Source organism: Colobus angolensis, unplaced genomic scaffold (genome assembly GCF_000951035.1).
Source record: "Colobus angolensis palliatus isolate OR3802 unplaced genomic scaffold, Cang.pa_1.0 Scaffold95, whole genome shotgun sequence".
Classification (NCBI taxonomy): domain Eukaryota; kingdom Metazoa; phylum Chordata; class Mammalia; order Primates; family Cercopithecidae; genus Colobus; species Colobus angolensis.
In genome coordinates this window covers 2247579-2271245 of record NW_012123487.1, presented here as the reverse complement: position 1 = coordinate 2271245, position 23667 = coordinate 2247579, and the positions used below count along the sequence as shown (strand labels likewise).

Here is a 23667-nt window from a genome sequence, read left to right as displayed (position 1 = left end):
AGTGAAACTCCATCTCAAAAAGATAGATAGATAGATAGATAGATAGATAGATAGATAGATAGATAGATAGATAGATAGATAGATAAAAGGAGGGGACAGAGACAAAGGTGATGATAGAAATGAAACAGAAAACGGTCTCCTCCTTTATACCCAGCTTGGTTCTGCTGGACCAGGAATCCTGGGAGCCCTGGGGACTTGGTGGGTTGAAAAATACCTGATGGAGGAGATCATAGTTGCCTGATGGAGAAGGCCATAGCCAACAGGCCATCAGATGGGACTCAAGCCCAAGGGGCTCCTACAGATACACAGCAAGCTGCTTATGATCAGCCAGAGGAGGCACTGATCAAGAGATTGGGCAGGGCCTTACCTCAAACTCTAGAATGCCAGGGAAGCAGCAGCCATCCCTCAGGGCTCAGAAAAGGGAGTTTCTAAGTACTTAAAGGCCAAGTCACTAAGAGGTGACTCAAAGTCAAGGTGCAAGGAGAGATTAGATAGTGAGATTTCAGGCTGTCAGTGAGTGGAGGCTTGACCTGTCGGCCACATGCCCTTTCATTCATTAATCAGTTCAAGGAGCATTCATGGAGGGCAGCTCCCTGCCAGGCTGGGTGATAGGCTCCATGGAGATCAGGGTGGCCTCTGGCCTGGTGAGGAGAAGCCTTAAAACTAGGGAGGAGAATAACTGGGCACAAGTGGCTGTCTGCCCTGGCTCATATCAGAATCACTGGAGAGTTTTAAAAGCACCCATGCTCCACCTCCCAAAAGGCAGAAAATAAAGCACCCATGCCCAGCCCCACCCTGGCCTAATTAAATCAGAATCCCCAGGGATGCTGCCAGAGCCTGCAGCATCAGCACATTCAGAAGCTCCCCAGGTGAGGCTCATGAGCAGCTGCAGTGAACACAGCTACAGGTCCAAGCAGAAAGGGTTGGTCGGGCACAGTGGCTCACGCCTGTAATCCCAGCACTTTGGGAGGCTGTGGCAGGTGGATCACCTGAGGTCAGGAATTTGAGACCAGCCTGGCCAACATGGGGAAATCCCGTCTCTATTAAAAATACAAAATTAGCCAGGCATGGTGGCTCATGCCTGTAATCCCAGCTATGCAGGAGGCTGAGGCAGGAGAATCACTTGAACCTGGGAGGCAGAGGTTGCAGTGAGCTGAGATCACGATACTGCACTTCAGCCTGTGCGACAGAGCAGGACTCCATCTCAAATAGAAAAGAAAAGAAAAAAAAAAAAAAAGGAGAAGGAGAAAGGGCTGACGTGAGGAGAAAAGTTTGGGGAGGGGCGTTCCTTCCAGTTTAGTGGGCAGAGAGTGGTTCACAGTGGGAGGGTTCACTCTGTTCATCCATTCATTCATTCATTCATCCATCCCTCACTCCTTCCCTCCCCATCTCTTCCTTTATCGAGCAAAGTCACTGTGCTAGACACTGCGGATTCGGTACTAAACAAGTAGAAATGGTCACTGAGTGGGGAGTAACCCTCTATGCTCCCCCAGGCCCCTGAGCCTGCGACCTCCTGGCACTGTTGGGAGTTCTCTAGGGGCAGACTGGAAGGGCAGCATCCGAACTCAGGGTGCCCCTGCTCCCAATGCCTTCTCCCCTAGGCTCACTCACCATGACCAAGCTGAGCGCCCAAGTCAAAGGCTCTCTCAACATCACCACCCCGGGGCTGCAGATATGGAGGATCGAGGTGAGGCCCTGTCTGGGCATGGGGGCCTCGCAGGCCTGGGGTGGAGGGAGGCAAGGCAGAGGCCTGGGATTTCTCTTAGTTTCCTCTGCTCCTGCCCTGCAGCCCCTGAGAGCTCAGCCCCTCACCTCCCGCATCATCCACACCCCGGCTGGTCTCCCTTTCCCTTTCTCCATTTCTTCTCCCTCTGTCTCTCAACCTTCCTCTCCACCTCCTCTTCCTCACTCGTCCCTTCCTTTCCCACCATTGATTTTCCTTCTCCCGCCCCTCACACAGTTTCCTTCTCTCTTCCTTTTCTCTCCGTTCATTCCTGGGCCCGGCTCTTTTTTTCCGATGCCTCCTCCCCTCAGCCCTCCTCCTCCCAGGCCTAGGGGTCCTGGTGGTCCAGGGTAGCCCCTCTGACCCCTTTTCTCTCCTTAGGCCATGCAGATGGTGCCTGTTCCTTCCAGCACCTTTGGGAGCTTCTTCGATGGTGACTGCTACATCATCCTGGCTGTGAGTCAGGGGCAGAGGAGGAGGCTGAGCAGAGAGCAAAACCCACTGTAGTGTCAGGGAGGAAACAGGCTGGGGACCATGGGGAGAGCTAGCCTGGCTTCACCCCAAGACAGAATTTACTGGGTATGCCCAAGTGCCCAACCTTGTGGTGGCTTTACAGAGGTCAAAGGCTCTTGCTGCCCTTGATCCACTGAGCTCCCAGCTAAGGCCAATTTCTGTGGATTCACATTCTTGGGGAAACTTCTGCATTGTTGCCATATCACCCTAACTTGAGTCCACATTTCCAAAATCCATAGTCATCTTCCTTCTTTAAAATTTTTTTCAGATGGAGTCTCGCTCTGTTGCCCAGGTTGGAGGAGTGCAGTGGCACGACCTTGCCTCACTGCAACCTCCACTTCCCAGATTCAAGCGATTCTCCTGCCTTAGCCTTGAGAGTAGCTTGGACTACAGGCATGTGCCACCACAATCAGCTAATTTTTTTGTATTTTTTTAGTAGAGACGGGGTTTCACCATGTTGGTTAGGCTGGTCTCGAACTCCTGACCTCAGGTGATCCACCTGCCTCCGCCTCCTAAAATACTGGGATTACAGGCATGAGCCACCATGCCCAGCCTCGTAGTCATCTTCATATCACCTTGATTTTCACCACATCCCGGTACCACCTGTACTATTAAGACATTTGTATTTTTTTCTTTATATTGACTCATTTAAAATTTTTATTTTATGTATTTATTATTATTATTATTTTTGAGATAGTCTCGCTCTGTCGCCCAGGCTGGAGTGCAGTGGCACAATCTTGGTTCACTGCAACCTCTGCCTCCTGAGTTCAAGTGATTCTCGTGTCTCAGCCTCCCGAGTAGCTGGGATTACAGGCACCCACCACCCCACCTGGCTAATTTTTATATTTTTAGTAAAGACAGCGTTTTGCCATGTTGACCAGGCTGGTCTTGAACTCCTGGTGATTCGCCCGCCTTGACCTCCCAAAGTGCTGGGATTACAGGCGTGAGCCACTGTGCCTGGCATAAGCAAGTTGTTTCTGAGGTGAGGCAAGTGAGGCCTGGAGAGAAGCCATGTCTCGGAGACTCAGTGGTAGAGCTGGGCCATGACTCAGGGCCCCTAACCACTAGCCTAGTGCACTTGCCCTGTACCACGCTCCCCCATGGTCCTGGACGGCACATGTGTGGGAGGTCACACAGAGTGGGAGGGGCTGTGGGAGCCCAGGGTCTCGGGTACACTGGACACCTTTTCCCTAGATCCACAAGACAGCCAGCAACCTGTCCTATGACATCCACTACTGGATTGGCCAGGACTCATCCCTGGATGAGCAGGGGGCAGCTGCCATCTACACCACACAGATGGATGACTTCCTGAAGGGCCGGGCTGTGCAGCACCGCGAGGTCCAGGGCAACGAGAGCGAGGCCTTCCGAGGCTACTTCAAGCAAGGCCTTGTGTAGGGAGGGCGGGTTGCAGGCTGAGGGAATGAGGATGAGTGGTAGGGATGGAGAGGTTGGTGCTGAACTGAAGAGGCAGGGACACCCAGACCTGTTCGGGTCTAGGAAGAACACTCGGAGCAGGGGGAGGTGACCTGGGATGGGGAAGGGACCCTGGAACTGTGGGGGGAGGCACGAGGGGGACTCTCATGAGTTTTTGGCGATTGTCCTTCACTTTTCCACTCCCCAACTCTTATTTCTGCCACTGCTCTGTCCTTGGTCTGGAGGCTATTCTGAAATTCTGTAACTCTTGTGAATCTCTGTAAATCAGCTCCTACTTGAATGTCCTGGAGAGCTCAGTGCCTGATCGCCCAACTCTGGCCAACAGACAAATGGCTGCTCCCCCATCTATAATGCAGGCCTACCACACTAAAAACCAAGACTGCCAGCTTTTCTTTTTCTTCCTTTTTTTTTTTTTCGAGATGGAGTCTTGCTTTATTGCCCAGGCTGGAGTACAGTGGCACAGTGGCAAAGTCTTGGCTCACTGCAACCTCCGCCTCCTGGGCTCAAGCAATTCTCGTGCCTCAGCCTCCCCAGTAGCTGGGATTACAGGCACACACCACCAGGCCTGGCTAATTTTTGTATTTTTAGTAGAGACAGGGTTTCACCATAGGCAGGCTGATCTCGAACTCCTGACCTCAAGTGATCCATCCGCCTTGGCCTCCCAAAGTGCTGGGATTATAGGTGTGAGCCACTGCGCCCGGCCCCACCTTAGCTTCTTGAGTAACTGGGACCACAGGCCTGAGCCACCACACCCAGCTAATTTTTTAATATATATATTTTGTAGAGATGAAGGTCTTGCTCTGTTGCCCAGGCTGGTCTCAAACTCCTGGGATCAAGTGATTCTCCCACCTCAGCCTCCTAAAGTCCTGGGATTACAGGCATGAGCTACCACTCCCAGACCATACTGCTGGCTTTTCTGTACAAGTTGAAGTTCTAGCTTAGCTTTCCCCAGGAAAACACACACTCTGGAGCTGAGTTGTTACTGACCTGTAGGACAGGCCGGGGGCTCTCTAATTAGCCACAGTTCCCGTTCTTCTTTTTTGTCTTGCTCTTCTCTTCCCACGCTACAGCAGTAGTCCCGTGGGCACTGGAGTGGCACCTCTCCCTTCTTGTTTTTTCTTCCACTTTGATCCCCTGTCCTCAGGATTCTGTCCCTATTTATTAATACATTTCCTTTTTTTTTTTTTTTTTTGAGATGGAGTCTCATTCTGTTGCCTAGGCTGGAGTGCAGTGGCGTGATCTCGGCTCACTGCAAACCTCCGTCCCCGGGGTTCAAGCGATTCTTCTTCCTCAGCCTCCTGAGTAGTTGTGATTACAGGCACCCACCACCATGCCCAGCTAACTTGTATTTTTAGTAGAGACAGGGTTTCACCATGTTGGCCAGGCTGGTCTGAAACTCCTGACCTCAAATGATCTGCCCACTTCAGCCTCCCAAAGTGCTGGGATTATAGGCAGGAGTCACCGCACCTGGCCTATTAATACATTTCCTACTCTTCATATATCATGACCCTTCTTTGCAGGCCTCTCCACAGGGCAGGGACTAGGGCGAGATGAGTGAAGATCTAGGGTGCAGACTTTAAGGTTGCTCTGACTGTCAGGGTGGTTCAAGGGCATGCCACAGGCCGACCTTGCACTTTCAGGACCTGACAGTGAGTGACTCCCTAAAGTTTGCATCCTCAGCACTTCATTCACCTCGTCTACTCCCAGCCTGGCCCTCCGGTGACCCCAGCGTGGCAGCCAGGACCTGGGAGAACAGGGGCCAGGCACACCTCCCAGCCCACTCCCCTGGGTCTGCTCACCTCTTCTCAGGATCCGGAAAGGAGGCGTGGCTTCTGGCATGAAGCAGGTGGAGACCAACTCCTATGATGTCCAGAGGCTGCTGCATGTCAAGGGCAAGAGGAACGTGGTAGCTGCAGAGGTAGGCAGGCCCCACTGGAACATCGGCCAGGGCTGTGAGGCCCAGGGTGGAGGGCAGGGGCTGGGGAGGGGTGAGAGGGGCAAGGAGGGGTGGCCAAGATGATGGATGATAGGTGAGCTCTGAGTGGGGTCTGCACTTCCCCCATGGCTCCCTAGGTAGAGATGTCCTGGAAGAGTTTCAACCGAGGGGATGTTTTCCTCCTGGACCTCGGGAAGCTTATCATCCAGTGGAATGGACCTGAAAGTAACCGCATGGAGAGACTCAGGGTAAACCTTCCCATGCACCACACCTCCCTCTCAAATCCTCGACTGCCCCCACCTGCTCCTTTCCCCAGGCCTCTCCCCACTGACTATTGGGGACAGTGTGTTTTAAGGTGGATCACTCTCCATGTGTTTGGGGCAGGTGTGCATGTTGGAGTTTGTGTGTGAGAACTTGTGGTCAATCCACTCAGATAGAATGAGTCTCTACAGTGTGGCAGAGCCTGTGCCAAGCCTTGGTGATCCAGTGGTGAATGAAATGGGCATGGGCATATGTGTGTTTATACTCACAGCACATTGACGCTGTGTGTGCACTGTGAGACTGCAAGCATGTTTGGAGGCAAAGAGATCTTTTTTTTTTTTTTTTGAGATGCAGTTTTGCTCTTTTTGCCCAGGCTGGAGTGCAATGGCATGATCTCGGCTCACTGAAACCTCCACCTTCTGGGTTCAAGTGATTCTCCTGCCTCAGCCTCCTGAGTAGCTGGGATTACAGGTGTGCACTACCATGCCCGGCTAATTTTTTTGTATTTTTAGTAGAGACGGGGTTTCACCATGGCCAGGCTGGTCTTGAACTCCTGACCTCGGGTGATCCATCCGCCTCGGCCTCCCAGAGTTTTGGGATTACAGGTGTGAGCCACCGCACCCAGCGAAAGAGATTGAGTACTGTGATCCTTGGGGCTCAGCTGTTGTCTGGAACTGTGAAGTCTAAGCACACATTTCCCACACTGTCAGAACAGAAAGCCCAGCAAGCCCGCTTGAGCACCTTCCCGACGGTGGGGAAACCTGCTTTCCCAGCTGCCTTCTCCCTGGTTTCCTTATATGCCTTAAAAGCTTGACCCCTCCGACAGGGAAAAGCAGGGCAGGGGTCTCAACCCCTGTGGCTGCTGCTGTAGGTGGTCTGGGCTTGCCTGGCAGGGTGTGGAGTGGCAGACACTGCCTTGTTCCCCCACTACTCCCGATGGGTCACCAGGGGCCTTCTTGCAGGGCATGACTCTGGCCAAGGAGATCCGAGACCAGGAGCGGGGAGGGCGCACCTATGTAGGCGTGGTGGACGGAGAGAATGAATCGGCATCCCCGAAGCTGATGGAGGTGATGAACCATGTGCTGGGCAAGCGCGGGGAGCTGAAGGCAGCTGTGCCCGACACGGTGGTGGAGCCGGCACTCAAGGCTGCACTCAAACTGTACCAGTGAGTGCCCAGTGGGATCTTCCTGGGTGCTGAGGACTCCCTGGGAGCAGGTGCCCTGGCTGAGGGGCTTGGGGCCCCTCCCCATCTATGCCTTGCTTCTGTCCTGCAGTGTGTCTGACGCTGAGGGGAATTTGGTGGTGAGGGAAGTCGCCACGCGGCCGCTGACGCAGGACCTGCTCAGTCACGAGGTGAGAGGGTCTGGAGACCCCCCAGCCCACTGCAGCCTGGCCCCCTCTCCCTCAAGCCAGAAAAATTCCAGGGAGCTTGGGGTGGGCATGGGAGGGAGAGACTCTTTTTGTGTGTGAGGCTGTCCCAGTCCAGCACTTCCAGCTCCATCAGACTCTTACCTCTCCCAACTCTAGGACTGTTATATCCTGGACCAGGGGGGCCTGAAGATCTACGTATGGAAGGGGAAGAAAGCCAATGAGCAGGAGAAGAAGGGAGCCATGAGCCATGCGCTGGTAGGGGTGGGGATCCAGGAGGAGGGCAGAGTGATGGGAGAGAGCAGATAGCTGCATGGGGTGGGCAGGCAGGCTCAGACCAGGGCATAGCACCAGGCAGAGGCAGGGAAGGCTGGGAGCGGCAGGATGAGGGCTGGGCACGGCCCAATGGGAGGGGCCTGAGGGGCCATTCTGTAGTCATCTTGGGGGTTCTCTGCACACCAGGGAGTCAACCACCAGGCAACCCTGGGGCCACCTCAGGATATGGGCTCTCACCTCTCTGCACCTGAGCTGAGTTTAGAGAAGGGAAGGAGAAATGGAAGGAGGCTGGCTTCCTACAGAAGGGGATTGGGTCAGCTCAGACCAGGACGAAGTCAGAGTTTGGGGTCATTGCTGGGGCTGGAGTCATAACCCTAACTGGCTTGAGGCCAGTGCCAGTGTTGGATTGGGGACTGGGCATTAGGATTAGCATTGAGGTAGGGTCACCTTAGGAGTTAGATTTGGCTTTGGGATTGGGGTCAGAGTTGTGTTTGGGTATTAGATTTGAGGTTGAGGTCAGAGTGAGTCTTGAGGCCAGTGTTAGGTTTCAGGCAGTATCAGATTTGACCTTGATGCTGGGGGTCAGAGTAGGGTTAGGTTGGGGATTAGCATTGGGATTGGGTTTGGGTTCAGTTTTGGTGCCAGGGGTAGATCTGATGGTGGATCTGGTTAGGTTAGAGCCAGGTTTTGGCTTGCATTGGGAGTGGGGACTAGGGGAGGGGCATAGCTTTCAGCCCTTTCTCTTCCCAGAACTTCATCAAAGCCAAGCAGTACCCACCAAGCACACAGGTGGAGGTGCAGAATGATGGGGCTGAGTCGGCCGTCTTTCAGCAGCTATTCCAGAAGTGGACAGTGTCCAACCGGACTTCAGGCCTGGGCAAAACCCACACTGTGGGCTCCGTGGGTGAGGGCCAGTCACGGGGCAGTGAGGGAGCCAGGATCCAGGAGCTGGGCCAGGAGAGCCACTTGGTCCACCACCCACCCTCCTTCCCTGACATGCGTCTTCCACGAAGACTTTTACATCGGCTCTGGGCTTATTCTAGCGGGTGGGGACATGGACAAACTCTAGTTGTCACAAAAAGGGAGCCGAGAGGGCTGGGCGTGGTGGCACATGCCTGTAATCCCAGCACTTTGGGTGGCTGAGACGGGTGGACCACCTGAGGTCAGGAGTTCGAGACTAGCCTAACATGGTGAAACCCTGTCTGTACTGAAAAAAAAAAAAAAAAAAAAAAATTAGCCAAGCATGGTGGTGCGTGCCTGTAACCCCAGATACTCAGGAGGCTGAGGCAGGAGAATCGCTTGAATTTGGGAGGTGGAGGTTGCAGTGAACCAAGATTGTGCCATTGCACTCCAGCCTGGGCAACAAGAGTGAAACTCCGTCTCAAAAAAAAAAAAAAAAAAAAAAAAAAAGGGAGCTGAGAGTGATGTGATGTTTCATTTGGGAAGGGGTTGAGCCTCCCTGGAAACCAAACAGCTCAGTCTCTTACCCGCCAGTATTTGCTGAGGGCAAGCTTGGTGCCCGGCACCTGGGAGAGAAGAAATAATAGTGACAGCCTCCATCATTGCAGAGCTCCCTATTGAGCTGGGAGACAAGGTCAAGGCTTGAAGTCTGAATGCTGCAGGGGTCAGGATGTAGATCAACAAAGCTAAAGCCTTGCTCTTATGCCTCTCTTGGCTCCCTGGGAGGCACTGGTGAAGCAGGAATTTTAGAGGGAGGGAGGTACGGTTCTCTACTATAGCTCTGCCACATTCTGTGCAACCAGGTAAGCTACTGAATCTCTCTTGCTTCGGTTTCTTCATCTGAAAATGGGTCTAAGAATTGTAGCCACCATTCAGGGCTGTTGTGAGGACCTGGGGGGTCTCAGCTGGTGACAATTGGTGTCATGATTTTCCCCACTCTAGCCAAAGTGGAACAGGTGAAGTTTGATGCCACATCCATGCATGTCAAGCCTCAGGTGGCTGCCCAGCAGAAGATGGTAGATGATGGGAGTGGGGAAGTGCAGGTATGTGAGGGCAGAGAGGCCTGTGTTGGGTGGAGCAGGGATGGTGGAACCTGTTCCTGGACCTCACCCTGCCCTGATACTGGCCCTAGGTGTGGCGCATTGAGAACCTAGAACTGGTACCTGTGGATTCCAAGTGGCTAGGCCACTTCTATGGGGGTGACTGCTACCTGCTGCTCTACACCTACCTCATCGGAAACAAGCAGCACTACCTGCTCTACATCTGGCAGGTCAGGTCCCGCCACGTCCCACCCAGAGCATAGCCGGCTTAGCTCCACCTTGTACATACTCCTGCTAAGTGGCCATCACCCTTGGGTTGAATACCTCTGGAGATGGGGATCTCACCGCTTCAAGAAGGACCGCTTTGGCTATGAAGTCCTGCTAGTAACCCCATTCACAGTGCTTTTCCTTTTGGTTCTGAGTCTCCCTTCCAATTTTCATTGCCTTCTGCACATTCTTATCACTTGCTCTGCCCGTGGGTTTTTGTGTCTAGATGTGAGGGAGCAGGCAGTGTGTCTAGGAGTGAGTGGTGTGGTGCCTGTGATGCTTCCCTGAAGAAGGAGCAGTAAGGAAAGGAGGAGGTTTGGGGTTAAGGCTGGGGTTGCAGGTAGGTCAGGGCTGGGCTGGGTCTGCGAAAGAATTAGGTTTGAGGTTGAGATCAGAACTGAGGTCTGGGTCAGATTGGGGTTTTGGCTGTTTCACAGTGGAGTTTGGTGGGGAAGAAAATTGGGTTTAGGACCAGGTCAGACTTGGGGATGGAGTTGTTGCTGAGGCTGAGGATGGGGTCAGAACTGGGGGCTGACCCTATCCCATTCACTCCCTCCTGCTCATTCCCAGGGCAGCCAGGCCAGCCAAGATGAAATTACAGCATCAGCTTATCAAGCCGTCATCCTGGACCAGAAGTACAATGGTGAACCAGTCCAGATCCGGGTCCCAATGGGCAAGGAGCCGCCTCATCTTATGTCCATCTTCAAGGGACGCATGGTGGTATACCAGGTGTGGCTGCTGAACTGAGGTGCCTGCCAGTACCCACTGTGGCAAGACAGGCATCCAGGAGATGGGGAAGTGGATGGATTCTGGGAGCAGGGCTTAGGGTGAAGCCCATTCTTCATAGAAGACTACCCTGGAGGTTCTATCACCTATGTGGAACTGGTAATAGAAACAACCCATTTGGTTACTTTAGAAATACATGTAATTGGGCCGGGTATGGTGGCTCATGCCTGTAATCCCAGCACTTTGGAGTCTGAGGTGGGTAGATCACCTGAGGTCAGGAGTTCAAGACCAGCCTGGCCAACATGGTGAAACCCGTCTCTACAAAAATACAAAAAATTAGCCGGGCATGATGGTGGGTGCCTGTAATCTCAGCTACTCAGGAGGCTGAGGCAGAAGAATCTCTTGAACCTGGGAGGCGGAGGTTGCAGTGAGCTGAGATTGTGCCATTGCACTCCAGCCTGGGCAACAGAGTGAGACTCCATCTTTGAAAAAAAAAAAAGGCCGGGTGTGGTGGCTCACACCTGTAATCCCAGTACTTTGGGAGGCCAAAGTGGGTGGATCACCTGAGGTCAGTAGTTCAAGACCAGCCCAACCAACATGGCAAAACCCCATCTCTACTAAATACAAAAAGTAGCTGGGCATGGTGGTACATGCCTGTAATCCCAGCCACTTGGGAGGCTGAGGCAGGAGAGTTGCTTGAAACCAGGAGGCAGAGGTTGCAGTTAGCTGAGACTGTGCCACTGCACTCCAGCCTGGGCAACAAGAATGAAATTCCATCTCAAGAAAACAAAACAAAACAAAAACGTGTAATGCGCATTCACCATGTGTGAGTACTGCCTGCCCTCTACACCCCAACTCCTTGAATCCTTTACATAAAAAAGGAAGATATTTTGGCTAGATTTGCTTAAATGATGCACCTGTGCAAACTGCATTGGTGCCTTCCAACATAATGAAACGGACATCTCATGCAATCATTTAAGCAATAATCTGCCTGTTGAGTGCCTTAAACACACAGTCCTTTGCAATTCCCCAAGCAAGGAGAAGAATGGCATGCTAATACAGTTCACCATCTTGTTGGGAGAGGACAGACATTTTAGCAGTGAACCAACAGTCTAAGGAACCATGTAGTTAAATGCAAGAAGTAGGCCAGGCACGGTGGCTCACGCCTGTAATCCCAACACTTTGGGAGGCCGAGGCGGGCGGATCATGAGGTCAGGAGTTTGAGACCAGCCTGACCAATAGGGCGAAACCCTGTCTCTACTAAAAATACAAAAATTAGCTGGGTGTGGTGGCGTGCACCTGTAGTCCTAGCTACTTGGGAGGCTGAGGCAGAAGAATCACTTGAACCTGGGAGGCGGAGGTTGCAGTGAGCCGAGACTGTGCCACTGCACTCCAGCCTGGGCAACAGAGCGAGACTCCGTCTCAAAAAAAAAAAAGAAATGCCAGAAGTAAAAGTTGAGTCAAAAGAGGAGCTGGAGTACAATAATCTGGGAATATCATAGAGTTTATGGGCAGGAGGGGATTTAGAGGACACATTTGTCTTGACATTTGGGTCAGAGTTGAAGAGTTTAGCAGAGGTAAAATGAGGGCATGCAATGCAGGGGGCACAGCAAGGACAAAAGCCCGGGGGAGAGGCTCTGTAGGGAACATCAGAAGCCTGGTGGAACTGGCCGGGTGTGGTGGTTCATGCCTGTAATCCCGCACTTTGGGAGGCGGAGGCGAGTGGATCACCTGAGGTCAGGAGTTCAAGACCAGCCTGGCCAACGTGGTGAAACCCCGTCTCTACTAAAAATACAAAGATTAGCTGAACGTGGTGGTGCGTGCCTGTAATCCCAGCTACTGGGGAGGCTGGGGCAGGAGAATCGCTTGAATCTGGGAGGCAGTGAGTCAGGATCACACCACTGCACTCCAGCCTGGGCAACAGAGCCAGACTCAGTCTCAAGAAAAAAATAAATAAATAAAAGGCTAGGCGCTGTGGCTCACGTCTGTAATCCCAGCACTTTGGGAGGCCGAGGTGGGCGGATCACCTGAGGTCGTGAGTTCCAGACCAGCCTGACCAACATGGAGAAACCCCGTCTCTACTAAAAATACAAAAATTAGCCGGGCATGGTGGTGGGCGCCTATAATCCCAGCTACCCAGGAGGCTGAGGCAGAATTGCTTGAACCTGGGAGGCGAAGGGTGCAGTGAGTTGAGATAGTGCCATTGCACTCCAGCCTGGGCAACAAGAGCAAAACTCCGTCTCAAAAAAAAAAAGAAGCCCGGCAGAGCTACGCTGGAGGGTTTGATGGCAGCAGTGTCTGCAAAGGCAGTTTGCATCTTCGTCATGTGGGGCCTTCAAAGGTAAAGTTCAGGAGCTGGGTTTTAGGCTATAAGCAACGGGGAGTCACTGAATGTTTTTGAGCAGAGAAGCGCCATGATGCAAACAATGTTTTAGAAAGACCTGGTGACAGAGCATCAGAGGAGCTGCAGGGGCAAGCCGCCCCGCCCTACCCTGTCCCTCTCTGGTTCTCTTTGTGCCCCTCTGTTCCTTCATCATCTTCTTTACTATGTGACTCCTGACTCTCTCTCCCTGCCTTCTCCCCTCACCTGCAGGGAGGCACCTCCCGAGCTAACAACTTGGAGCCTGAGCCCTCCACACGACTGTTCCAGGTCCGGGGAACGGGCGCCAACAACACAAAGGCCTTTGAAGTCCCAGCGCGGGCTAATTTCCTCAATTCCAATGATGTCTTTGTCCTCAAGACCCAGTCCTGCTGCTACCTATGGTGTGGGAAGGTGTGTTCAGGACCTAGAGGTCTCCCCATCCCAAGTGGGTCCTGGGAGTCCCCCAGTTTCACAGCAGCCCCTAGGTGAGGGCAGGAACCCCTGGCCACTAAGCTGTGCCTGCTCGGTTCTCAGCCACCTCTGGAGCCCAGTCTCTCCCTCCTCAGTAGCTCTGGGTCTATCTTTCTGCCTCGTCAATGGCCATCCTCAGATTCTCTGCCTCTCTGAGTCAGTCTCTCTTGTTCTGTTTCTCTAGCCACCTCCATCTGTCCCTGTGTTGGTCTGTCTTTATGTCTTGGGCTCTCTCTCACTATCCTGAGCCTGTCACTGCCTCTCCTTTGATCTCTGTAAGAAGAATGCATAGCCTCTTGGAGTCCCTCTCGACCCTTGAAAATACTCTCTAGTTTCTTCTATTCTTTGGAGTGTCAAGGACAGAGGAGAGCATGTAATTGTCCCTGTGTGGCCTGTATACACAGGGTCCTGACCCAGGAGAGCCCTCTTAGACCCTGGAACTCTGGGTAGTGAATGTGGTAGGAGGGTGGAGGTAGGGGTGGTACTAGAAATTGGCCAACCCTTTTTTTTCCTAGGGCTGTAGCGGAGACGAGCGGGAGATGGCCAAGATGGTTGCTGACACCATCTCCCGGACGGAGAAGCAAGTGGTGGTGGAAGGGCAGGAGCCAGCCAACTTCTGGATGGCCCTGGGCGGGAAGGCTCCCTATGCCAACACCAAGAGGTAACTCTCAGGTCCCTCTGCCTCCAGGTTACCAAGGTGGGGGAGCCTCCCAGCATCTCCATCCCCACACCCAGAACCTACAGCATGCATGGACTAAGGACACTGTGTGTCAGGCCCTGTGCCAGGCCCCCAGGGATACAAGATGAATCAAAGGCAGCCCATGCCCTTGGAGCCTCTTGGTCAGGGGCTGTGTCTGTGCTGCTCACTATAGTATGCCTGGGACCTGGTGGGGTGTTTCCTTGGCAAAGGGAATTCCTGGCCATAGGAGGCAGCTCAAAGCGAGGGGCAGAGCTAGAGGTTTGCCTTTCAGTAAGAAGATGCCAGAGGCCAGCCTGCCTTTAGGACCTGACACAGGCCTCGGATGCTGAGGGGCACCAGCCACAAGCCTTCTTTCAAATGGTTTGGTTTTGTTTTTGTGATGGAGTCTTGTTCTGTCACCCAGGCTGGAATGCAGTGGCGCAATCTCGGCTCACTGCAGCCTCTGCCTCCGCCTCCCAGGTTCCAGCAATTCTCCTGCTGCAGCCTCCTGGGTAGCTGGGATTACAGGCACCTGCCAACATGCCTGGCCAATTTTTGTATTTTAGTAGAGGCAGGGTTTCACCATGTTGGCTAGGCTGGTCTCAAACTCCTGACCTCAGGTGATCCACCTGCCACAGCCTCCCAAAGTGCTAGGATTACAGGTGTGGGCCACTGTGCCTGGCTCAAATGGCTTTTCTAGAGAATATCCATGATCCACTAGTCCCTAGTTCAAAAGCAAAAGGGCATGTACTGTAGTAGCAGCAGGAGGGATGGAGGGAAGATATCAGGAAGAACTTCCTAACAAGGCTCTGCAAAAGCCACTGGAATGCATGTCCAGAAAGCAGTGACAATTTCTCCCTCAGAGCACTCTTGGAATTAGAGGGGACCCTTTTATCAATCAGAAGACAGAGCATTTTGCTGGAGATGACCTTTCCATGCCAGAGTCCCTTCCTCAGAGTTCTGTCCTCAATCTCCTTTTGCCACACCTTCCTTCTGCCAGTACAATCTTCTCTCCATCCTGCAGACTACAGGAAGAAAACCTGGTCATCACCCCCCGGCTCTTTGAATGTTCCAACCAGACTGGCCACTTCCTGGCCACAGAGATCCCTGACTTCAGTCAGGATGACTTGGAAGAGGATGACGTGTTCCTACTAGATGTCTGGGACCAGGTAGGACCAAGGGCCTGGGGACCCCTCTTTCCAGGCACCTCAATCCCCAGGGCCAAGAAAGAGTGGCTTTAAGGTTAGGTAAGTGTCAACATTTTCTTAGTCCTCACATAATTTCTCCCTGGAAATGGTATGAACACCAGAAGTGTAAGAAAGAAGGAAGGTGGGGAGTAACGTGCTCAAGAGAGGCTGCAGGGAAGAGCATATTCTCTCCCAAAGTCCTATTTATTTCACATGAGAGCAGGAGTGTTTTTGATAATCCTGGGCTTTGGACAGTCTGGGAGACACACATTTGCAGAATATCCAAGTACAAGGCATCTGTCCAACATCCTAATTTCGCAGATACAAATTCAAGGCCAGATAGTGCCTGCCCTAGGTCATTTGGCTGGTAGTGATAGAGACAGGGTCAAAGTCAGGGCTTCACTGCTGGACAACTGAGGCAGAGCCCTGTGGGCCAGGGAGGACAGGAAGGATGGACTGATCTCTTGAATTTCTCAATAGGTCTTCTTCTGGATTGGGAAACATGCCAATGAGGAGGAGAAGAAGGCTGCAGCCATCAGCGCGCAGGAATACCTCAAGACCCATCCCAGCGGGCGTGACCCCGAGACCCCCATCGTTGTGGTGAAGCAGGGATATGAGCCCCCCACCTTCACAGGCTGGTTCCTGGCTTGGGATCCCTTTAAGTGGAGTGTGAGTGGCCTCATCCCAGCATGACCTTCTCTAGCCCTGCCTGGAGATCAGTGCTGATTCCCGCAGGCCATTCTGTCTCTTTGGGATATATGACCTGCTGATTTAGAAAGGGGCTAGAAGAGGCTTAGAATAGAAAGTAAGGCTGCACTAACGCCATTAGGCCTCCTGGTGAGAGGGAAGAAGTCTATCAAAAATCAAGGCTAATTATAGTGCCTTGTTTGCACACTACTTTTAGAGCAAAGCTGCTGGATAGTAGAGGTAAGAAATGTACTGATTATTTAAATTAAACACAATTCAAAATTCAGTTTGTCACTAGCCACATGTGGCTGCCAGCTACTGTGCCAGCTACAATGTTCTCATCATTGCAGCAACACGGTGGATCCTCTGTGCCAGCTGAAACATGCTGGTTCTAAAGAATTGACAAATGTCTTCCTGGTGCTAAATTCTTTTTTTTTTTTTTTTTTTTGAGACGAAGTCTCGCTCTGTCACCCAGGCTGGGGTGCAGTGGCCGGATCTCAGCTCACTGCAAGCTCTGCCTCCTGGGTTTACGCCATTCTTCTGCTTCAGCCTCCCGAGTAGCTGGGACTACAGGCGCCTGCCACCTCGCCCTGCTAGTTTTTTGTATTTTTTAGTAGAGATGGGGTTTCACCATGTTAGCCAGGATGGTCTCGATCTCCTGACCTCGTGATCCGCCCGTCTCGGCCTCCCAAAGTGCTGGGATTACAGGCTTGAGCCACCGCGCTCGGCCCCTGGTGCTAAATTCTAAGCAAAATGGGTCATGTATGTGGTCCTTACCTGAGGGATCGTGTGCCAAGCTCCCACGGGGAGTTTCCTAAACTGGCCCCACATAGAAGCAAGGGGCAGATCCCCAGGATGGAACTCCAGCAAAGGTTTTCAGTAGGAAGAAGGCCAAGGTAGAGTGAAGCCTGGCCTGGTGGCTCTGGGTGCTCTAAATTGTCACAACACATGGGTTTAGGGAAGCAGAAAGCTTAATTTCCTTAAATCTGTTGGTTTGTTTTTTAAATTCTGCAGTTAGATGGGCTGATTTTAGTTTTTACTCAAGGCAGCATATCAAGATGCCAGGTTTTCGCAGTCCACTTTAGTTATCACCCTTCCCTCACCTCAAGTGTGTGCTGGCTTCTCTCTCAGCCTCATTCACTCATTCATTCATTCAGCATAAGTGTGCTCTAGGATATGGAGATGGGACTCCTCAGAGAGCCATAGTCCCTTCACTCCTCTGTGGCAGGGATCCTTTCTAGGATCTGGGGGGACCCCCGCCCATCCCCAGAGCCCTGCATTCCTCAGAGCCTACATAGCCTAGGCAGGGTTCTCCACACTGCCTGTGGTTCTTGCCCTGGCCCCTGCAGGTGGGAAAAGATCCTCCCCATCCCCAAGTCAGGCTGAGCTGGGACAAATATAGCCTGCCCTGCCCTTTTCTGATCTGGCAGCCCCTCTGGTCCCAACCTCACCATCTAATCTCCTTTTTCAGGGACCCTCGTCCAGCCTCAGCCTGTGTATCCTCTTTCCTTTCTTACCACTAGGCCCCAGACCAGCCTTCTTTCCATTCCTGAGGAAAAATGGCTTCTCATCCATCTCCTCTGCTGAGATCCAGGTCTAATCTGTTACTTACTTTATGTGCAGAACGCCAAATCCTATGAGGACCTGAAGGTGGAGCTTGGCAACTCTAGGGACTGGAGCCAGATCACTGCTGTGAGTCCGGGGCAGGGTGGCTGGGCCTTGCAGTGGCCAGCTGGTGGTCAGACCTGTGGGAGCCAAGAATGTTGCAGAGAAGACACCAGTGTCCTGTGCTTTCCCTCCTATTTCTCCCTACTTCTCATTCTTCTTGCTGTTTAACTCCAGTGCCTCTAGTGGTTTTGTTTCCTCAATTTCCTAGTGAAATGGTTCTCAATTTTTTTTTTTTGAGACACAGTTTCACTGTGCCTCCCAGGCTGGAGTGCAGTGGCAGGATCTTGGCTCACTGCAACCTCTACCTCCCGGGTTCAAGTGATTCTCATGCCTCAACCTCCCAAGTAGCTAGGATTACAGGTGTGTGCTGCCACGCCTGGCTAATTTTTGTATTTTTAGTAGAGACGAGGTTTTACCATGTTGGCCAGGCTGGTTTCTTTTTTTTTTGGAGACGGAGTCTAGCTCTGTCGCCCAGGCTGGAGTGCAGTGGCGCGATCTCGGCTCACTGCAAGCTCTGCCTCCCGGGTTTACGCCATTCTCCTGCCTCAGCCTCCTGAGTAGCTGGGACTACAGGCGCCCGCCATCTCGCCCGGCTAGTTTTTTGTATTTTTTTTAGTAGAGACGGGGTTTCACCGTGTAGCTCAGGATGGTCTCGATCTCCTGACCTCGTGATCCACCTGTCTTGGCCTCCCAAAGTGCTGGGATTACAGGCTTGAGCCACCGCGCCCAGCCTAGGCTGGTTTCAAACTCCTGACCTCAAGTGATCCCCCAGCCTCGGCCTCCCAAAGTGCTGGGATTACAGGCTTGAGCCACCGCGCCCGGCCTAGGCTGGTTTCAAACTCCTGACCTCAAGTGATCCCCCAGCCTCGGCCTCCCAAAGTGCTGGGATTGCAGGCATGAGCCACGACGCCCGGCCTGGTTCTCAGATTCTATCATACATAGAAGTCTGGGAACTGGGGGCAGGGAGTAAGGGGGAAGCATATTAAAATGCAGATTCCAAGGCCCCATTCCCAAATACTCTGGTTTATAGACTAAGAATTGGCACCTAGGAATCTGCATCTTTTAAATCTTATTTTAAAAAGGTAATTTCATGTAGTTAGTCCATGAACTACACTTTGAGAAATAATGCTGTCTCTACACACCATCACCCTTGGGGTCCCTTCTCTAGGTAGAATAACTACAACTCCTTTGGTCTTTCAGTGAGTTAACAGAAATGTATTTAGGCCGGGCGCAGTGGCTCACGCCTGTAATCTCAGCACTTTGGGAGGGCGAGGAGGGTGGATTGCTTGAGCCCAGGAGTTTGAGACTAGTCTTGGTAACATGGGGAAATCTCATCTTTACAAAAATAAAAAACAGCCAGGAGTGGTGGTATGTGCCTGTGGTCCCAGCTAGTCAGGAGGCTGAAGTGGGAGGTCGGTTTGAGCCCAGGAGGCAGAGGTTGCAGTGAGCTGAAATTGTGCCACTGCACTGCAGCCTGGGCAACAGAGTCAGACCCTGTCTCAAAAAAAACCCCTGCCCCCCCCTACTGTCTCCCCACCCCCCCAAAAAAGAAATATATTTAGCCTTTAGGCCTGGGACATGGGAATATGAAATCAAAACCTTTGCTTTGAGAAGTTCACAGGCTTACAAAGGGAACAAGACAGAGCTAACTCTGAGGAATGTGTCCAGAATTCAAGAGTAAGTTCACAAGCACACCGGGGTATAATCAACAGATGGTCAAAACTTGCGGCACTCACGAAACCTTTCTTGGTGGACTGACAGTACAGACTGGCACGTATAGATAGGTCAAGGTTAAGTGAATTTATAGATGACAATTTCACAAGAGATAAGAGAGACAGGGTCACAAATATCCAGGCTAGATCTCAAACTCTGGGGGAAGCCATGGGAAAGTTAATGAATCATAAAAGAAAAGAGTCATTTTCCACCAATGGACTTTGGTCAGAACAGACCACTAAGCTCTATGTTGTGTGTGTGTGTATGTTTTTTTTTGAGGAGTCTCTCTGTTGCCAGGCCGGAGCGCAGTGGCGTGATCTCAGCTCACTGCAACCTCCACCTCCCAGGTTCAAATGATTCTCCTACTTCAGCCTCCTGAGTAGCTGGGATTACAGGCGCCCACCACCATGCCTGGCTAAATTTTGTATTTTTAGTAGAGACGTGGTTTCACCATGTTAGACAGGCTGGTCTTGAATTCCTGACCTCAAGTGATCCACCCACCTCAACCTCCCAAAGTGCTGGGATTACAGGTGTCAGCCACCGCGCCCGGCCTATGTTGTGTTCTTATGAGTGTATGTGTGGCAGGGTGGGGTGGGACATGGGAGGCTTCTTGGAAGGTGGTGCCCTAGAGACTTCACAGAGAAAGGCAGCCTGGGAGGTAGCTGCACACCAGCTAAGTAACCAGTGGTTTCCTTTTCTTTCCTAGGAGGTCACAAGCTCGAAAGTGGACGTGTTCAATGCTAACAGCAACCTCAGTTCTGGGCCTCTGCCCATCTTCCCTCTGGAGCAGCTAGTGAACAAGCCTGTAGAGGAGCTCCCCGAGGGTGTGGATCCCAGCAGGAAGGAGGTAGGTCAGACCCTCAAAGGAGGACAAATAAGTCCATTTGTTGGACCACCATAGTTGACTCCCAGATTTGGCCCTACAGGTGACTAGGTGCTGGGGATGAACAACACAGATGGGATCCTGCCTTCATACCAGCTTATATCCCAGGAGGAGAGAGATCAGAGAAGCCTGGTTACACTATTATTTAATTTAAGGGTTAAGTGCCAGAAAGTGAAGTACAGGAGCTGTGAAGAGTATTACAAACAGGTCCGGGTGCAGTGGCTCATGCCTGTAATCCCAGCACTTTGGGAGGCTGAGGCGGGTGGATCACCTGAGGTCGGGAGTTTCAGACCAGCCTGACCAATATGGTGAAACCCCATCTCTACTAAAACTATAACAATTAGCCAGGTGTGGTGGTGTACACCTGTAATCCCAGCTACTTGAGAGGCTGAGTCATGAGAATTGCTTGAACCTGGAAGGTGGAGGTTGCAGTGAGCCAAGATCATGCCACTGCATTCCACCCTGGGCGACAAAGTGAGACTGTCTCAAAAAAAGAAAAAGAAAAAAAGGTATTACAAAGAGGAGCCTGATTTAGAGATTTCCTTCTGAAAGATAAACAGGAATTATTGAGGCAAAGTAAGTTAGTTCTGGAGAAGGGACAGCTAACATGAAGCCCAAAGGCAAGGAATAAAAATGGGGGCAAAACTGTAAGATAGCCAGAGTGGCTGTGGTGTGCAGAGCCAGGGAGGGAGGCAGGGCTGAACTGGCAGTGCCTTCTACCCCAAGTTAAGGATCGTATCATGTATCCTGGCAGTGAAGGGGAGTATCATTATCGTTGAAGCAGCAGAGTGACAGACTTACACTGGGCTGGGCATGGTGGCTCATGCCTGTAATCCCAGCACTTTGAGAGGCCAAGGCATGCGAACCACCTGAGATCAGGTGTTTGAGACCAGCCTGGCCAACATGGCGAAACCCCAACTCTACTAAGATTACAAAAATAGCCGGGCGTGGTGGCTTGTGCCTATAATCCCAGGTATTTGGGATGCTGAGGCAGGAGAATCACTTGAACTCAAGAGGTGGAGGTTGCAGTGAGCCGAGATTTCACCATTGCACTCCAGCCTGGGCGACAAGAGTGAAATTCCGTTTCAAAAAACAAAACAAATAATAATAATAATTACAGCTGCTCATTGAACAAAAGCCTGGAAGGTGGCAAGAGCAGCCATAGGAACACCAGTTAGGAGAGACAGCATAGCTGCTCTCAGGCTGACAGGTAGGTGGGAACCTAGAATAGGTCATGGTGGAGGAAGTGGAGAGACACATTTAGGAGGTAAAATCAACGATATTTGGTAATTACTGGATAAAGAGTATGAGAGAAGAGAAAATAGCATCATTCTCCACGATAGAAAACTGGATCAGGCTGAGCTTAGTTTAGTGGTAGCTACATCCTTTGAGGTTTAGATACATGTTCAGCGGGCAGGCAATTTAGAGGAACACCAGGGCAGAGATATGAATTTAAGACTCATCAGCACATGGTCCATGTGGTAACTGTGGTTAGCACAGCAAGAAGAGCTTGTTCAAAACACTTTTTGTGTGTGTGTGGGGAATGAAGTTTGGGGCTGGACACTTTTTTTAAATTTGTGGTCTCACTCTGTTGCCCAGACTGGAGTGCTGTTGCAATCATGGTTTACTGCAGCCTCGACTTTCTGGGCTCAAGTGATCCTCCCACCTCAGCCTCCCAAAGTGTTGGAATTACAGGTGTGAGCCACTGCACCCAGCCTAAGAACACATTTCTAATATTCATTCCCACTTCATGAAGATACAAAATAGGCTGCCAATCTAGCTTAGGGGTATTGAGAGGAGAGATAATATACTCTATATAAGTCAAAAAGTAGTCTTACAAATGAATCAAGGGATCACAGAAGAGAGATACCTAGTTTCTCTCTCAGAACATCAAAGTCTGTTAAGGGTTTCGACTCAATATAAAGTGTTTTGTCCCCAGAGAATTTCAATTCTGTCTTTTACCTTAGAGAGCACATTTCTGTGTTCTCTCCTGGTTCTCCCATCTGTGAGGTTGCTGGGAGGCTAGGAGGCACATGTGTCCTCACTGTAACATTGGGATGATCCCAGTATGATAACAAGCTAAGCCCAGCCCTTGGTACATAGTACTCTACAAATGAAAGCTGTTATTATCTCCTGTTCTACACCTAAGAAAACTGAGATCCAGAGAGATGAAGTGACTTGCCTAACATTACTAGTTAGTTGCAAAGCCAGAGCAAGAACCAGGCCTTTGGAGTCCCACTGTTACCATCACGCCATGCAGCATAAAGGAGGTATTTCTTTCTTTCTTTCTTTCTTTCTTTTCTTGAGATGGAGTCTTGCTCTGTCACCCACGCTGGAGTGCAGTCGCGTGATCTCGGCTAACTGCAACCTCTGCCTCCCAGGTTCAAGTGATTCTCCTGCCTCAGCCTCCAAGTAGCTAGGATTACAGCCACACACCACCACGCCTGTCTACTTTTAGTATTTTTAGTAGAGACAGGGTTTCACCATGTTAGCCAGGCTGGTCTCAAACTCCCGACCTCAGGTGATCTGCCTGCCTTGGACTCCCAAAGTGCTATTACAAGCGTGAGCCACCACGCCTGGCCAATAAAGGAGGTATTTCTAAAGGAGGGCAGCCAATGTTACTGAACCAGAGGATTGATGGAAGGCAGAAATGGATTGCTAATTTTAAATGGACAGACTCAAGACAGCCCCATCATGGTAGAAGCAAAGAAGGCTTAGATGCTTTTTTAAAAATCAGTTTTCTGTAGCTTTTTATTTATTTATTTATTTTTTGAGACAGAGTCTCTGTTGCTCAGGCTGAAGTGCAGTGGCACAAGCTTGGTTCACTGTAACCTCCACCTCCCGAGTTCAAGCAATTCTCCTGTCTCAGCCTCCTTAGTAGCTGGGACTACAGGCGCATGCTATCACACCTGGCTAATTTTTGTATTTTGGGTAGAGATGGGGTTTCACCATATTGGCCAGGCTGGTCTCCAACTCATGACCTCAGGTGATCCACCTGCCTCTGCCTCCCAAAGTGCTGGGATTACAGGCATGAGATGCTGCACCTGGCCTGTGGCTGATTTTTTTGTTTTGTTTTTTGAGATGGGGTTTCACTCGTTGCCCAGGATGGAGTGCAATGGTGCAATCTCGGCTCACTGCAACCTCTGCCTCCCTGGTTCAAGCAATTGTCCTGCCTCAACCTCCCAAGTAGCTGGGATTACAGGCGTGTGCCACCACACCCGGCTAATTTGTTATCGTATTTTTAGTTGAGACAGGGTTTCATCAGATTGGTCAGATTGGTCTCAAACTCCTGACCTCAGGTGATCCACTCACCTCAACTTCCCAAAGTGCTGGGATTACAGGCGTGAGCCACCACATCTGGTCTGCAGCTGATGTTTTTTTTCTTTTTTTTTTGAGACGGAGTCTTGCTCTGTCATCCAGGTTGGAGAGCAGTGGCGTGATCTCGGCTCATTCCAAGTTCCGCCTCCCGGGTTCATGCCATTCTCTCTCTTTTTTTTTTTTTTTGAGACAGAG

At 51.4% G+C, this 23667-nt stretch overlaps 1 protein-coding gene across 1 annotated transcript in view; it reads left to right on the top strand.

Moving 5' to 3' along the window:
- The window catches only part of VIL1 (villin 1), a 33324-nt gene that overhangs the window by 2916 nt on the left and 6741 nt on the right, over positions 1–23667 (top strand). Inside the window, exons 2-19 of the mRNA XM_011932265.1 lie at positions 1602–1687; positions 2105–2179; positions 3431–3627; positions 5480–5588; positions 5744–5854; positions 6830–7032; positions 7142–7220; positions 7395–7493; positions 8262–8415; positions 9414–9514; positions 9604–9741; positions 10349–10507; positions 13098–13277; positions 13853–13998; positions 15041–15185; positions 15684–15872; positions 17514–17582; positions 19978–20118. Coding sequence (XP_011787655.1) covers positions 1613–1687; positions 2105–2179; positions 3431–3627; positions 5480–5588; positions 5744–5854; positions 6830–7032; positions 7142–7220; positions 7395–7493; positions 8262–8415; positions 9414–9514; positions 9604–9741; positions 10349–10507; positions 13098–13277; positions 13853–13998; positions 15041–15185; positions 15684–15872; positions 17514–17582; positions 19978–20118 — 2370 coding nt within the window. The 5' untranslated portion in view covers positions 1602–1612. The remainder of the gene's footprint in view (positions 1–1601; positions 1688–2104; positions 2180–3430; positions 3628–5479; positions 5589–5743; positions 5855–6829; positions 7033–7141; positions 7221–7394; positions 7494–8261; positions 8416–9413; positions 9515–9603; positions 9742–10348; positions 10508–13097; positions 13278–13852; positions 13999–15040; positions 15186–15683; positions 15873–17513; positions 17583–19977; positions 20119–23667) is intronic.